A 17,448-nucleotide genomic window follows, 5' to 3' on the forward strand; every position below is an offset into this window, starting at 1 on the left:
TTGTTTTTAATTTAACTTTTCATTTTTTGTTGTTTTTATTAGAATGTATTTTTACATCTCTGTACAAATAAGTTACTTGAATAATAGTTGATTGAACGGTAAAATTGTCACTCAATTTTTATGGATAAATTTGTAAATTAACTTCACCTAAAATTCTTCACACTTATAATATAGTATTATGATATATATATATATATATATATATATATATATATATATAAATATAAAAATTTCCATCACTAAGCACGGGTGGACTCACTAGACACTTGCCTCAGCTAAGTAGAATCTGGCAAATGTAATAGAAAGTGAACAAGGATTTTGTAGTACATATACTGTTAAGGAAATCTAAAATCTCCTAAAATTCTCTTTTTTTTCTTCTGAGGAGCAATTATATTATAGCTAAAAAGTAGTGTGACTGACCTGGGGGCGTACATGTTTAAGCAAACTCCCAAAGTACGAGGGGATGTACTCTCTTTAAGCCAAACAAAAGCTACTCCCACCTCGCCTCCCCACACACGCACTCTCTCTCTCCCCTTGGTCGGTTGTTCTCTCCGCCTCTGACCCAATTAGGGCTTCGAGTAGATAGAAGACAAAAGAAGAGGAATTACTTGTGACGATCCTCAATTTGTGTCAGAGACAGACACTAGGTATTATATTGCACTCTACCTTTCTGTTAGTTTGCTTTTGAGTGTGTGGGTTGGCTTAAAATTTGCTTCTTTGCCCAATGGGTATTTCAAAATGTGTAATAAAGACCAGTCTTGTTGAGTTTTCTTGGTTCGATTTGTATCAATCCGATTTCTCCAGTTTTAAGTTGAATGTTTACTGTTTTTGCTCTGAATTTGAGGAGTTGTTTCCTTCTTTCTCTTTAAGTTTACTCAAAGAAATTCTCGTTTTCTGCGACACCAATCTATTTTTCTCGTTTTTGATTTTTTTGTTGAATGTGGAAGGTTAGCACTACTATCTTGAGTTATTTATCATAGTTTGTATCCGAGAAAAAAGTTGTCTTCATGTCTATTTCCTCCATGCATGGCTCATGTCTACTGCATCATTGCATTTTCTAAAGTTGCACGATGGAAACCCTTATTACTCTTTTTTCCCCCGTGTTTCAGTTTTTTGTGAAGTTTATGTTGTTCAATTTCCATGTTTACCTTTTTTGACAATAGGATTGGTTTGATGCTATTCACTTAGATGCGTGACCATGTGGATCCTGTTGGTGGTTTTCTAGAGTATACTCGTACCTTCTTCTGTAATCTGGTTATTAACTTGCTTTTAAGACATCGCTCCCATCCGGTAAAGGAATAGTTTACCATTGAATCTAGTTATGAATTATTTGAGTGCCTGGTTTATGATCTTTTTTTGACGTTGCCATATTGTTGTTTGAGTTCAGTTTGGTTCTATATTCTCTCCAATGGATGCAATTAGTATCTCTTCGGATGATTCGGATTTGCGTGAAATAGACAACTACAAAGATGATTCACCTCTCAGGGATTCTGCCATTTCTCGAATCCTTCCACCATGGGCAACAGGTAAAGAATGACCTTTTTCTCTTCCCTGCACAAAGTTATGGTGAACTTGTCTATAACTTAGACCTTGGAACAATGTCAGATAGCTCGCCCAAAAGAACAATTTATCCTAATGGAAGCTCCTCCAACAACAACAACAAGAATGGAAGCTCCTTCAACTATCATAATATTACTGATGACAGTGGACCATCAAGTTCACGAGCAATTAGAGACGGGAATTCCAAGTATTCTTCTGGGAATGGTAATAATGGTCTGCCACAAGCATTAAAGGCAGCAGTAGTTTTCACAGGACTGTTTATTGAAAAAGAAAACATTTGTGTCTGATGCAGATAATGGGAAGCATTTTCCACAACAAACTTTAAAGCGTACACTTCCAACATCTTTTTATCCTTCTGGCTCAGTAGAGGATATAGGTTTCAGTCAGGCTCGTCAATCTCATGAAAGATCATACCAATCTGCATGGGCAAGTTCGAGCAGTGCTGGTGATAACTACTGGAAAGACAGTTTCAACAGGGGCAACCATAGTGAGTTGGTTCTCTACGAAAATAAAGGAAACAGAGTGTTACCTCCGTCTTTGATGCACAAAAGGTCCACTTCAGGTGTTCAGCATACCAGTGTAAATGATCCCTTACATTACCCTGCGAAAGGTGAAGACAGAGCTGCAGCAGCTGATGAGAGACTGATCTTTCAAGCTGCTCTGCAGGTACTTGTTTGTGCCCTTTCTTGTGATCTGTAAATGTTGTATTTTATTGCACAATCCAGGAACTTCATGCATACCTTTTATCTCCGTCAAATCAGAATGTCTTCACTATTCCCTCCTCTGCATAATGGACCGATGGATATCCCTTTCATTTTATGAATTAATTATTCTGTATACCTGAAACTATACAGTTGAACAGAACAAAGCTAGTGTAGAACACAGTGGTTGTTTCTTGCGAATGCCCTATTGTTTTGTCTGTTGGACGAAACTGAAATGTTTATCTTTCAGTTTCTGGTAGGATTTGGTTTCCTTTCTGTAATTTCCTTCTTTTATTCAAAAACTTCATGACATTATTGACCTGACCAGGAATTTTTTTAATTTAATTTCAATGTCTATCATTAGATCTTTTCAGTTCTAGGGAAAAGGAGCAGGGATTTTCAAGTGCGGTGTAAAGATATCGATTTATCTGGGAAATTATGTGAATGAATTCTTAGAATATTTGTTCTATCCCACCTCTCAAAAGATGTATGTTTTATCCTCTAGGGAAGACATAACGTGTATCTGATTGCTGTACTTTGTGGATATGCTGGAACATGATTAGGTGTGAGGAGGGATACTTTCCCCTTAAAATTGTTTCAAACACACAATGAGCCTCCAGAGGTGGCATCTCTTGTATGTTCACCCAGCTTATAATTGAACGTACTAATGTCCTTCTCTTGCAGGATTTAAACCAACCTAAGGTAGAGGCTCGTCTGCCAGATGGTCTTTTGTCAGTTTCTCTCCTAAGACACCAGGTCTACTTGTGCTACTTAAAATATCTTTTTATTTCTTGTTATTAATGTGTCTTCTTTTTATTTTTTATAGCATGCTTTCTAACTACCATTTTTCCTCCTCAAGAGAATTGCTTTGGCGTGGACACTTCAAAAAGAAACTGGTAGTGTTCATTGTTCGGGCGGTATTCTGGCTGATGATCAGGTCGAGTATAATGCCGTTTGCCTTATTCTGCTTAGCTTCTTCTTGCATCTCTGTTGGTATTCATCATGTTTTTTTTTTCTGGTATGCTACAGGGTCTTGGTAAGACTATTTCAATGATTGCCCTCATACAGATGCAGAGGTCAGCTCAAGATAAGTCTAAAGAGAAAGATCTGGATGATATTAAAGCTGAAGCCTTGAATTTGGATGATGATGATGAAAATGTTGCTCCTACTTCTCAGGAAATAAACCAGCGTAGAGAGACAGATGGTGTTGAGGTGATTCCAGATACAAGAACTTCTATAAAGGGGTTTCGTCGTAGGAGGCCAGCAGCCGGTACTTTGGTAGTTTGCCCAGCAAGTGTTCTTCGACAATGGGCTCGGGAACTGGAGGAGAAAGTAACGGATGAAGCAAGTCTATCTATTTTAATCTATCATGGAGGCAATAGGACTAAGGATCCGGTGGAATTGGCAAAATATGACGTGGTTCTAACTACATATGCCATTGTGACAAATGAAGTTCCTAAGCAAGCTTTAGTTGAAGAGGATGACGATGACCAGAAAAATGGAGAACGATTCGGAATATCTTCTGACTTCACTTCAAGTAAGAAGCGGAAAAAGCCATCTCTTAATAAGAAGGGAAAAAAGGGCAGAAAAGGATTTGATGCAGATGACTTTGATCCTAATTGTGGTGGTCTTGCAAAAGTCAGTTGGTTTAGGGTGATTTTAGATGAAGCCCAGACAATAAAGAATCATAGAACACAAGTAGCTAGAGCATGCTGCAGCCTCAGAGCAAAACGAAGGTGGTGCTTATCTGGAACGCCGATACAAAATGCCATTGATGAGTTATTCAGCTACTTCAGATTTCTGAGATATGATCCCTATGCTGAATATAAATCATTTTGCAGCCAAATTAAGTTTCCAATAGCTATAAACTCAATTAATGGGTATAAAAAGCTTCAAGCGATTTTGAGGGCCATAATGTTGCGACGAACAAAAGGTAACCTTTGTCTTCTCCTTATTGTTCTTTTAGTCGTAGTTTTGCAAATGAAACTGCAAAAATGAAAGCATCATGGGATTTAAGCCTTTTGATCGGGCTTCTTCCTTGGCTTTTTAAAGTATTTTACGTCTTTATGCCCTTGCCTGCTAACACTGGTTGCATCAGCAAATTTTTATTTACTAAATAGTCTCCCATCAAGTTTTCCTCTCTGGATCACTGAGTGATCTTTTTTTTGTTTTGATGAAATAAATTGTTGTATTAAAAGGCATCAAGAAGATGCAAGAGTACAAGAAGCTACTTACAATAAGTAGATATACAAAAAACAAAAGTGAGTTGCTAGCCCCTATACAATGTCTCAATCTAGGACATGAGAGCTAATAAACTCCAAAAAGTGTTCAGTACTAACTATTGAGAAAGTGATCTTGATGCTGTAGCAGCTTTCCAGTATTCATTTTTTCTCGATCACAATTTTATTTTACCTTACCGTGCATCTATGTGGTGCAGGTATGCATGTCTGAATGGGTTAATATTCCTTTGTTCAATAAATGAGCTTTTGAATTTGTTAAAACCTCACTCACTCTCATGTGCTCATTAAGTCTGTTAATACACTTTCTAGCTACATCTTCGACAGATATATTTATCTGTCTGATTATGTCAACGTTACTGATTTAGGTACACTGATTGACGGTGAGCCAATTATAACCTTACCACCAAAAACTATACAGTTGAAGAAGGTGGCTTTCTCTGCCGAGGAACGAGCTTTCTATAACAAATTAGAAGCTGAATCGCGATCGCAGTTTAAGGTGCCTCACTGTCTGTCTCTTTTAGCCCGATATGTGTCAAACCTGACAATTATTGATGAAAAGAAAGATTCACTGCATCACATCATCCTTTTTTGTGACCTTTCTCCCAATAACTTAAGGGGTCGTTTGGTAGCCGGTTAGAGAGGAGTTATCTATGTATTAAATGTAGGATAACTTTATACATTGTTTGGTTAAAAGAAGGGGGAAGAATAATCTCCACGTAGAAGCTAGCATAAGTTATACAATGTTTGGTTGTTTTTTCCTCTTTTTCACATAAAATATAGCATTGATAATACAATGTTTGGTTCATGTATTTTCTTTTCCGCATAACTAAACATGTATAAGTTATGAGGGAATCTATGTATTATTTATGCAAGGTAGAAGGTGGAATAACTTATACATAATTAGTAATACTTGTATTAAAACACAAAATGACAAGAATACCCTTTATTCAAACTTGTATTTTTTTGTTTAAAAAAATATATTTAAACTGTACTAACAATTTTAATAAAAATAAAGTAAGCTAATAATAAATAACACTCATATTACATTTATATTACTAATCCTTATATAACTACCGCATAACTAATCCCCGCATAATTAATCCATGCATAACTAATCCCAACATAACTCAACCTTGCATAACTTATCCCTGCATAACTAATACCTGCATTACTTATTCCTGCATAACTAATATATACATAACTAATACCTACATAACTAATACATGTATAACTAATACCTGCATAACTCTAACCGGTAACCAAACGACCCCTAAAAGTAATAGTCATGCATGACAGCTGATGGTGGTGGTGATCAAGGATGAAGGTTTGTGAAGTATTGGCTGCCTGACTGGTAGTAATTCTCGTTGAATCACTACCAGTGATCGGTTATTAATGCTTGCTGCCCAACTTCTTTATTCTTCAGTTGCCTAACTTTTTCCTTTCTTCTTTCTCCTGCTATACCAAACTTTTGCTTTTGCTGCGTCGTTGCTTCTTTTGAGCTAGCCTGGGATGGCTGTTTATTACTACACTTGCGGCTTGCTCTTAATTCCATCTGGGTACCTGGCCTAGTTACTTACTAGCTAGGGGTCCGGGGCGGAGGAGTCCGGAACCAAAATGTTGCTATTTTGGACTCAAAACACATAAATAGATGTAAAAAAAAAAAAGGTAACCATAATATATATAACGCCAGAAATAGCGGCGTTATACACTGACAGTAAAAAACCCTCCATCTTCTTCACCATTATTCTAATCGCCACTCCAAAAATTGGTCCCCCCACTGTCCGCCATTAAACAAAAAAAAAATTTTTGGGTCCCCCGGCACATAAAACTTGAAGAACGTAGGTCCCACACTCGAGTAGAGCTTCTTGTTATTGTTGATTCACGCTTTCGGAGTCAAATTTTCGATCTATTTGCTTTCCGAAAATTCTAAATCGAGGTATTTCGATTTATTTTAAGTTGAAACTTTTATAATAATGCATATTATTTGATTTGTATGTGTTCTATTTCGGTTTGTGGTTTTATTTTCGAAATTATCATCTTAAATTTATCCGAATTTAATTTTACTGTTTTATATAAAAATATAAATTTGTCAAATAAATTTGTCTGTTAATATTCTCATTTATATATATGTGCTTTCATGCCGTGTTGTGTTTTATTTGCAATTAAATTTATTTGTTGTTTATGTTTAGTTTAGATTATTTTTTAGCGTAGTAAAATCTAGACCTTTTTGGCGTAGTAAAACGTAGACCCTTTTAGCGTAGTAAAATTTAGAGCCTTGTAGCGTAGTAATGTGTAGTATTTTAGCTTAGAATTCCTTTTGTTTTAGTATCTATTACTGGTATTTCGATCCTCAAAATATGGAGCCCGGAACCCATATGTAAGTAATTTATACAATTAAGTTATTAAAAAATATGAATTTCAATTATAAAAAAATACATAATTATTAATGATAATTTGGTGCCACTGGGCCTCAAAATATGGAGCCCGGAACCCATAAGTAAGTAATTTGTACAATTAAGTTATAAAAAATATGAATTTAAATTATAAAAAAATACATAATTATTAATGATAATTTGGTGCCACTGGGCCTCAAATATCGAGCCCGGAACCCATACGTAAGTAATTTGTACAATTAAGTTATTAAAAAATATGAATTTAAATTATAAAAAAATATATGATTATTAATGATAGTTTGGTGCCACTGGGCCTCAAAATATCGAGCCCGGAACCCATACGTAAGTAATTTGTACAATTAAGTTATTAAAAAATATGAATTTAAATTANAAATATATTTAAACTGTACTAACAATTTTAATAAAAATAAAGTAAGCTAATAATAAATAACACTCATATTACATTTATATTACTAATCCTTATATAACTACCGCATAACTAATCCCCGCATAATTAATCCATGCATAACTAATCCCAACATAACTCAACCTTGCATAACTTATCCCTGCATAACTAATACCTGCATTACTTATTCCTGCATAACTAATACATACATAACTAATACCTGCATAACTAATACATGTATAACTAATACCTGCATAACTCTAACCGGTAACCAAACGACCCCTAAGGGGAGTGCTTACATAGCATAGACAATTTTCTTAAAATTCAATTTTTAGTCATGGTCTTTAAGTTTCTGCTCAACAGAAGTCTGAATACTAAGGATATGTTTTGTAATACATGCTATGCTATGTGAACTGAGCTCTCAAGTTGTGGTTTTTGAATTGAGTTTTTGACTGATCTAAAGGCTCATGAAGTGCACATACTTTTAAAAGGTCATTTTAACCGTCTAAAATTTGTTTCATCTGTCTTTAGCATGTCCTACACCTCTAATGGTATCTTCTAAAAGGTCATTTTAACCGTCTAAAATTTGTTTCATCTGTCTTTAGCATGTCCTACACCTCTAATGGTATCTTCTTTTCCTGAAGATGTAAAGAGTAACCATATATACGGACGTTTTACTTTGAGAATAAAAAAAACACTGAAATTTATTAAAGCTGCCCCCGGGGGGGCTGCTAGTGAAGTGGTTGTGTACAAAGTGTAGTATTATAACTTGAATGTAGCTACATCTCATGACAGATCGATAATGTTATCTTTTGCTTGACCGTCACAAGTTTTTCAAGGAAGCTGCAACCCCCGATACTTTATGCACTGGGAAGGACTGTAACATGATACACCTTTTGATTTGTTGACATCCGGGGACATACAAGAGTGGGGTTTATTAAACTGCTGAATGTGTGCAATCCGTGTGAGATAATAGAGTACCATATTTTTATGCATTTGGATATTAGACATGTAAAAATTAATAGACTACCGTATTTTAATGCATTTGGATATTCGGCATGTAAATATGCTGTTTATCAAGTATTTAGTATATATGATTATTAACTGGCGAAAGATGTACATTAGCATAACTGTAATCTTCATTATGTTTATATTCTACTCATATTTGGGGAATTGAATGTCCATTTATTTGGTTCAATATGGTCAAAATGTTTCTATGCTACATATCTGGGGGCCCAGAAAAAGGAATAAGATGACATCAAATTGAAGATGGGGGAATATGAAGTGATGTCATCTGGTTATGGAAATGTGAGAAGAAAGAAGCCTTTGTCTCATCCTCATGATAAAATTTAACACACCTCCCTTGTTTTGATTTCGGAATCCTATTACATAGAGAAGACTTCATTTTCAAGACTTAAGCTTTCAGTTCTTTTCTGAGTTGTGAAGCAATTGTTAAAATTTTGACCTCCAGAGCAGCTTGAGATTTCTAGTAGTCTTCTGATGTTTTGTTATTTGGCTGATTTCATTAGCTCTCGTGGTGTATCTTTAATAAAAGAGGTACTCGTCTTGCAGGCATATGCTGCAGCTGGAACTGTGAAGCAAAACTATGCAAATATCTTATTGATGCTTCTACGACTTAGACAGGCTTGTGACCACCCAAAACTTGTCAAAAGGGAGAGTTACAATTCTGTTGGAAGAGCTTCATCAGAGATGGCGAGGAAACTCCCAAAGAAAATGGTGGAGGATCTCTTGAAACAATTGGAAACTTCATTGGTAACATGTTCCGTATGCGATGTAAGTTTCCTTGGTCATTATCCTTGTTTGCTTCTAATGAGTAGAGTTTGTGGTCTTCTCATTTCTTGAATTATTTATCTATTTTGCAAGAGTACAACTGCAAGTTGAGGTAGAAGTCTTAGAAAGAAAATAGTCCTTATCTATGTTACATGCATTCCCCTCCAATCGAGTCTGTGTTGATATGAAATGACTGCAGTAGTGGAATGGGATTCTGTTGTCTTCTTCTTCTTTGTCTTCTTTGAGTACAAACGGCTTATGTGTTAGTGGATTTAGTAAGAAGCCCTAAAGAAATAAGTTATGTCATGGGAACCTTTTCCATTTTCCCCCTTATCTGGACAGCAAAATTGTTCACTTAATAGATTGAGAAAAGGAAACAAAAGCTTGTTTAATACCATGCTATGGTACTGTGCAATATCATCTGAGTAGACTTACTACTAAGAAATAGGAGAGCTCCGGAGGGGATAGAGAATGACTATTTACATTTGAGGAGTAGCCTCTCGTTCCTAGTTTCTTTTGGTGCACCCATGTGGTTTCATTTTGTATACAAGGTCGGGTGTCGTTTGTAGAGAATCACATTCTGATGTAGGGTCTCTATTTTTAGTATACAGCTTGTATATGGAGATCTTTCCATTATTAATAAAATTACTGGCCTTATAATAAAAGATATACTACATGAAATAAAAACACTTACAATCCACTTGTATAAAACTTCAATGTATGATCTATTTGAGCTATCAAGAGTTCATGTAATATTTAGGTTCTTATAAGCCTCATTGTGTTTGAGACATGTCTCAAACACGTTCAGCCTCTCGAACTCTCTTTTATTGCTGAAGAAGGTACTGTTACATCTTTTCCCCCCTTCTTCAATGGTATGTTGGCTTGAGATATCATGCTTAGCTGGTCATTTTCCTCTTGCCTTTTCTGCATCTCTCTTCCTCCTCTCCCACCCCATTTGTACGTGAAAACAGTATATCTCAAGTGCAAGCTGACCATCCAAGCTCTCAAACAACTCCATCTTCTTTCCAAAGGTTGAAAGTTGTTGCTTGAGATTTGTGCCTGCTTTATATAGAACACAGGCTACATAGTTCTCTATTTTTTTGATTGGGTTGTAAATGTTAAATTTGACAACAAATAAAACAAGTAGGAGAAGATAATAATTGGGCGATTGGACAAAGAGTAGGATCATGGGAGTTTGGGTGATGAATGCTCCCTAGGCTTTAGTCTAGTGGTAAGAGCACATTACATGATGTGTAGGTTAGGTATATGTCACAGGCTCTAACCCTGCCACAGATAAAAGCCGCCTGGTAAGTGGAGAAGGGTAGGGGCGGACCATTATTCACCGAGTTTCAAACTGTCCGCCACTAGCCCTCGGGGATTTATCGGTTAGATAAAAAGGGATTTTGGGTGCTGAAGAGAGGAGAAAGGAGAGAGCTAGGCAGCTGGTGTGTATTTCTGTCGCTCTTAGGCTGAATTCCGCTACTCCAAGGCCAATGTTAAGATTCTATGGGCTTTGAGGAATTCAAAGAGAATAGGAAAATAAAATGAAAGAAAACATTGATTGATCTGGTCTGAAAACAAAATGCTTCAGATTTAGTACGCTCCCATCAATCATGACTACCTTATCGACAAGCTGAACTCAACTGTCTATATTGACCTTGAGACATGTTGTGAGCTAAAACCTATCATTACCTCCTCCATATCTCCCCGACTAAACTGGAGCCTCCCAAACCAAATAGCTTAAAACTTGAAAGGTACAACTAATGAGTGCTAAGCAATGGTGTAACTATAAGTCCACAGACAAAATAAATTCAGTGAGCTGTCATATCTGGTATGTACAAGCTTCAAATTGCTATCCATCAAAGCATTTGAAGTCAAAAGTGCTTTTGCCCCCCTTGTAAAAGGAAAATGTGAATAAATCTGAAGATTAAGTGGAATACCTTATGTGCATCTAGATTGATTTGAGCTCTTTTAGCTATGAATGTATAGCTACAGTTGAAGATAACCATTGCATTGCACTCTCTAGTAGCACATTTCTCGTCTTTCGATTTATTTTATTAGTTTGTTTTATAGTTATGGTCTTTGTCATGGTACAACTATCAATAGTTGTACATACTAGTCTGATATCTACTTTGTTATTTCCCCAGGATGTGCCCGAAGATGCAGTTGTCTCCATGTGTGAACATGTGTTCTGCTATCAATGTGTATCAGATTATTTAACTGGGGAAGATAATACATGTCCGGCACTTGGATGCAAAGAGCAACTTGGTCCTGAGGCTGTATATTCTAAAGCTACCCTAAAAAATTGTGTATCAGATGATGTAAATGGTGATCCTTCCGGCTTGTCTGAATTTGATGAGAAATCCATCATGGAAAATGAGTACATTTCTTCTAAAATAAAAGCTGCTCTTGAAATTCTTCACTCATGTTCTAAGTCAAAGGGTCCTTATTTAGAATCAGATATCTTGGTTCAATGCAATGGCGATTCGTCAAATTTGGGAAAAGCAGATTCAGAATCGCAAGACAAGGGGCCAATAAAGACCATTATCTTCTCTCAGTGGACAGGCATGTTAAACTTGGTTGAGCGTGCTTTGAACCAGTCTTGTTTTCGGTATGAGAGGCTTGACGGTACAATGTCTCTTGCTGCTAGAGACAGGGCTGTCAAAGAATTTAACACAAATCCTGAGGTTGGTCTTTTCCTTGTATGTTTACTTGTTGTAGCTACAATCTCTTAGATATCAAAATGGCCAATATTTTCTCCTTTTGTAAGTTTCATTAATATCACACCAAGATGGTGTATGGAAAACAAAACAGTATGGATTTATATTTCAACCACAATCTCCTATTAAGTTATCCCAGCTCTCTATTCAAAAGGGAGTCCGGACCATAAACATTAGATGAAATAAGAATGTTTCTAATACTCCTAGTGTCGTCTAGCTATTATGGAAAGAATATGCTATTTGTTTCCATCCATATAAACCAAAAGACATGGTGGTCTGATCCTCCAAGTTGCGTTCTTTTACTTGCCAATCGTTTAAACCTTCAACTCGACAGACTTCATTCACTATTCATGGTCCATAGATATGGAGCTGCAATGCAATTGGAGGTGATTTGTATTTTCTCCAAACTCCTTGCACAAGCAGCCAACTCTCTAGTTTTTCTCCTTCTGAAATCACCCGCCGATAAGATTTCGCACTGCTTAGGTTCTTTTTTGTTTTACCTGCTTTCTTTGATGCCTTTGTATTCCAATATGCTTCCCTACTAGGAACTCCATTGAAAAACAAGTTCACCTTGAAAGATTTCCCCTTTGATTCCTCCATATCATCTTGTCTGCTTCATTTGTCCCTACACATCGATATATTCTTCTATAAGAAATCTCAACTTATTTATCCAAAAAAGAAATCCCCAACCTCTTCCCTTTATATTGATGTATGGCTCTCCAGAAATTGATATCCCATGTTCCCTAGCCTTCCTACACCCAAGGCTGTAGCCTAGTAACCACTGAAGTGGGTGCAAACCTTGGAGACGAGAGTTCATATTCAACCGGAGACAAAAAACACTTGGAGATTTTTCTATCTCCCAAGTCTTGGTCGGCAGAGTTATCTAACACCTTGATAGTGGGAGATGTAGGTACTAAGTAGAATAGTTGAGGTGCGCACAAGTTCTCTTGGACACCTTGATAGTGGGAGATGTAGGTACTAAGTAGAATAGTCGAGGTGCGCACAAGTTCTCTTGGACACCACCTTTATCTAACTACAAATCAAAAAGAAAAAAGAAGTGGAAGTACAGGAAGTGGCATTTTCAAATATGGATACGACAAGAAATCATGTTATGCCTCTTGGGCGATATTGCTTGATAATTGTAGGCCCATATACCTCTTAGATAGATCAGTACCTTCTATTTTTTCTAAAATAGTTTGTAGCTATGCCATTGTTATGCTTGCATGTCACGTAAGAATTTAAATTTAGTTGGCTCATAACTTCTCTTTATACTCACAAGGAGTACTGATACAAGATCAAGAAGGCCAAGAAACCAAGAAATTCTAGAAGTCCAAGAATCCATTCAAGATTAGGAGTTGTCTTTTTTTGAACAAGATAACAGGTTAAAGAGAAGGAGTTCTTATTTCCCGTTTCCTAGTAATTTGATTCTTGTTTAATAGGATTATACTTATAGTTCTAGTCAACTAGGAGTGTTAGTTGGTATTCCTTTCCTACTAGAATTCTTTTTCCTATTTTAGTTAAGGATAATTTTTTTTAACCTTATTCTTATTCTAGTTTAATTAGTATTGTAATCCTTAACCTCATCAATTTTACTCATTATAAGGCCTATTTAAGTGGCTCGATATGCTGTGAAAATAAACATTGGTTATTCTCTTGCTTCAAAAACGTGACTTATTTTTTATTTCGTTCTTCTTCCTTTATTCAACACTTTGTGTAATCTTGCAGGATTGAGGAACAAGTGGGTAAGGTTCTTTTCATCCTACATTCTTCTCATATGAGTTTAAAGAACACTTTCGTTAGTTTTGTGAAAAGCTTTAGCTGGTTTTTTTGTTTTGTTTTTCTCTCTTCTTTGTGCCTGAGAGATGTGCAAAACCTTGAAAGTATATCAATTTGTTATCAGAGTACAAGCTCCAGGTTTCGAGTCTTGATTTGCTATTTTCCATCATGTCGCTAGAGAAACAAGTGGGATCCTCTCAATCGAGCTAAAATTTGTAATTCAGAAATTAAGAACTATAGTCCTTGAACGGGATAATGAAGAAATTAAAGTGCAACTAGATGGCTTTGAATGGAGCTAGATGGCTTGAAGGAATCAATGGCGAATCTGACTGAATTAGTTGGACGATTGGTGCTTCAAATTAGCCACCATATCCATCACAACGCCTACAACCTCCACCACCACCTCTTCCACCATATAACATACCAGTACTGCCGCCACGTCTACCACTTCGATATCCACCAATTCATCCGCATAGAGCAAGGTTGAGCAAGCTGAAGAGGTTGAAGCTAAGCAAGGCATAAGAGTACTGAGGCACCATTCCCAATATGATAAACATTCAAAATTTCAAGGGAGTGAAGAGGATGAAACTGATGAAGACCTATCAAAGAAACAAAGACCATGCATTGGATCCACAGTTAGAGGCTTTACCACCAAAGTTTTATGACGATCCATTAGAGTATCCAACCATGTTTGTCATCGACTTTCCGCCTTACAGAGATGCTCAACACAATATTGACATAATTGTTGACTCTATCATTCCAAATAAGGTAGCATATTGCGTTAATTTTAAAGTCCATAAAAATATGCATGAACAAGAACAAGGATTACCTAAAAAAAAGTGGATGATAGAGAGTTTGAGGTATATTGGAGAAATAAGATATCTTCATTCCCAAGAAGAGCGTTGATCTTCATGCTTAATTCAATGCTAGACATAGAATTGGTTAAGTTCCATGAAGTTTTGACACCACTAACTTCATATCGTAAGTTGAAGTTTGAGAGTCAACATAGAAATATTACATGGTGAAGGCTTGGTAGAAATTTGAAACTTAGAAAAGGGGATGTAGTTCGACCAAATGCAAAGTTTTCTTACAACGCGAAGCTGCTCTGTGATAAGCATACAAAATGTAACTTAAACTTGGTGAGTATTTGGTCCCCATTCTTTACTATAACGAATCTTGCGCTATTTACGGAAGCGGTTAGACTCGAGGACTCTTTGTGAACCAGGGGAGAATGATGCAAGATCAAGAAGGCCAAGAAACCAAGAAATTCAAGAAGTCTTAGAATCCATTCAATATTAGGCTTTCTTCTCCATAAAGATTAGGAGTTCTTATTTCCCGTTTCCTAGTAATTTGGTTCTTGTGTTAGTAGGATTATATTTGTAGTTCTAGTCAACTAGGATTGTTAGTTAGTATTTCATTCCTACTAGAATTCTTTTTCCTATTTTAGTTAGTATATGTTTTTCGTAACCTTGTTTTTATTCTGGTTTAATTAGGATTAATTTGCCTTAACCTCATCAATTTTTCACATTGTAAGGCCTATTTAAAGGGCTCAGTATGCTGGAAATAAACATTGGTGATTCGTTTTTCTAAGCTCTTGCTTCAAAAACGTGGTTCATCTTTTATTTCATTTTTCTTCCTTTTATTTAACACTTCGTGCAATCTTGTGGGAGAGGAACGAGTGGGTAAGGTTCTTTTCATCTTACATCAACGTTCGCTAGTTTTGTGCAAAACTTTAGCGGGGTGCTTTTGTTTTTCTCTTCTTTATGCTTGAGTGGTGCAAAACCTTGAATATACCCTCTTCCTAGTAAACTGCTCAGAAATGATGATTTAGCAATACTGTTATAGGACTTCAGGATTATTATTTGATGGTAAGATATAGGTCTAACCTTGAATATGTTCATTACTAGATAATTTTACATTCATTTACCATTCAGGAGATGTCTGTACGTATGTTTTTTCTTCAGGAATTTTTTTTCCTGCTATACCCTTATCATACATGCAATTCATTCAGAGAGTTTGAATGTCCTTTTCCTTCTACTGGTCTTTATACCGACAAGGAGTACCTTCTCTAGCACCATGTTCGCAGTTAGTATAAAACTTAAATAGAGTGGTGTGGACTAATAACTATGCTTCATTTAGTCATTTCTTTAGCACATTGGAGCACCAGTACAGCAAGGTAGTGCTTCTTTGTTTTGAAGTTTTTAATTGCATACTTTGGATTTCCCAATCTAACCATTTCTTTCTCCTTGAACCCTATTGTATTTTCAAATTCAAGCGTAAGTTCTTTTGCAGGTGACTGTCATGTTGATGTCACTAAAAGCTGGAAATCTTGGCCTAAATATGGTGGCAGCTTGTCATGTAATTCTTCTCGACCTTTGGTGGAATCCAACTACTGAAGATCAGGCTATTGATCGAGCTCACAGAATAGGACAAACTCGTGTGGTCACTGTGTCTCGATTAACAATTGAAGGCACGGTTGAAGATCGAATTCTAGCTCTCCAGGTTAACCTCTCACTGTATACACAATCAATGATCAGCCCCACATTTTTTCTATATGTTCTTTAGTTGAACCGCATAGTTTTTTGGCATGATGTTTGGCGAGTCGTTATATCTCACTTTCTCCTCCCCCCCCCCNCCCCCCCCCCCCCCTGCATAAGTTTGTTCTGATTTTGTTCCCTGGCCTTCTAAAATCCTGTCCTTATTTTTTTACTGTGTTATTCTTGTGATTATTGTCCTTGTATCTATTCAGCAACCATCTTCTCTCCGTTCTTTTGTAATTTGCTTTCTGTTTCATATTTGAAATCAACACTTCCAGAGACTCTGTTAAAACACAGAATGGTGATTAGCTTTGGCTCTTATGTGCACCTTGTGTAGTGTTCATCGATGCCTAATCTTTTAGATTTCAATATCATCTTATAATTTCAGGAGGACAAAAGAAATATGGTTGCATCCGCTTTTGGTGAAGATCAAAGTGGAGGCACAGCTAGTCGACTAACTGTAGAAGATCTTAGATATCTCTTTAATCTCTAAGAAAGGGCTTTTTTTATCTGCATTTGGTTCGTTTAGCCAGTTAGCAGAATGTTCATATGTAGGGGAGTAGTAGATCTCACCACCTGGGAGATATTTTAGATGCAACTGAAGTCATTAGAATTGCTAGGCTCATCATAGAGAGACCGATATGTATTTGTACTGGTAATTCTTCCAATTTTGTTGCCTCATAGAGGCATTTTCCTATTTCCCTGCTCATTTTGTCTCTGTATATACTCGCTTATCATGTATATGAATCATCTTATTGTTCATTGCGTATCATGTATATGAACCATCTTATTGATCATCATGAGATGCTCAGTATAAAAAAAGCTTCTTATGATCACGCCGGAGGAAGGGGGTGCTGCTCGACTTTTGATTTTCTGCTAAGGTGGGTTGTGCTTGGTTTAATTTTCACTTGTGATTTGTTCAATGAAATAAAAGAACATAAGAGGAGCTTAAAGAACCCAAAACTTCACTTTCGTTGTCAGGTTGTGAAGATATTTGGTTAACCATTAATAAGTTGGCGATAATGAGGGTTCTCAACATTGATTCTTCTTCCTTTTTTTTTTAAAAAAAAAAAAAATTCAAAGAAACAGTTTTATTGAACTGAATTATCTACCAACAAATTTACAATAAAATTAGGAGCATGTTCCTAATAGAAAGGGGAAAAATTAGTAAAATTTTAGATTCTCTTGTCAAGCATTGAGCAATCAAAATTTGTTTGCCTTTAATCCAAACTAGAAAACATTGGGATTTTTCTTGGGAAACTTACATAAATGTCCCAAATAAATCTCAACTTACCAATCTCTAGCCATTAGTCATAGACTTACC

The 17,448-nt window shown here is 36.2% G+C and overlaps 1 protein-coding gene across 2 annotated transcripts; it reads left to right on the forward strand.

Annotated features, from left to right (window-relative positions):
* The first annotated feature begins 413 nt into the window (after window positions 1–413).
* LOC109242691 (helicase-like transcription factor CHR28) lies at window positions 414–16,893 on the forward strand. 2 transcript variants are annotated; one of them, XM_019409536.1, is made up of 13 exons: window positions 414–647; window positions 1,164–1,290; window positions 1,388–1,526; window positions 1,606–1,764; window positions 1,853–2,226; window positions 2,946–3,017; window positions 3,121–3,198; window positions 3,291–4,194; window positions 4,867–4,997; window positions 8,873–9,094; window positions 11,239–11,778; window positions 15,880–16,089; window positions 16,513–16,893. In XM_019409536.1, the coding sequence occupies exons 2-13, from the start codon at window positions 1,189–1,191 to the stop codon at window positions 16,615–16,617; spliced, it is 3,036 nt and encodes a 1,011-aa protein (XP_019265081.1). In that variant the 5' UTR covers window positions 414–647; window positions 1,164–1,188; the 3' UTR covers window positions 16,618–16,893. The 2 variants fall into 2 exon arrangements, with proteins under 2 accessions (XP_019265081.1, XP_019265082.1); XM_019409537.1 differs by lacking the exon at window positions 1,164–1,290.
* Window positions 16,894–17,448: the final 555 nt, after the last annotated feature.

The sequence above is a fragment of the Nicotiana attenuata genome, unplaced genomic scaffold (genome assembly GCF_001879085.1).
Source record: "Nicotiana attenuata strain UT unplaced genomic scaffold, NIATTr2, whole genome shotgun sequence".
Lineage (NCBI taxonomy): Eukaryota > Viridiplantae > Streptophyta > Magnoliopsida > Solanales > Solanaceae > Nicotiana > Nicotiana attenuata.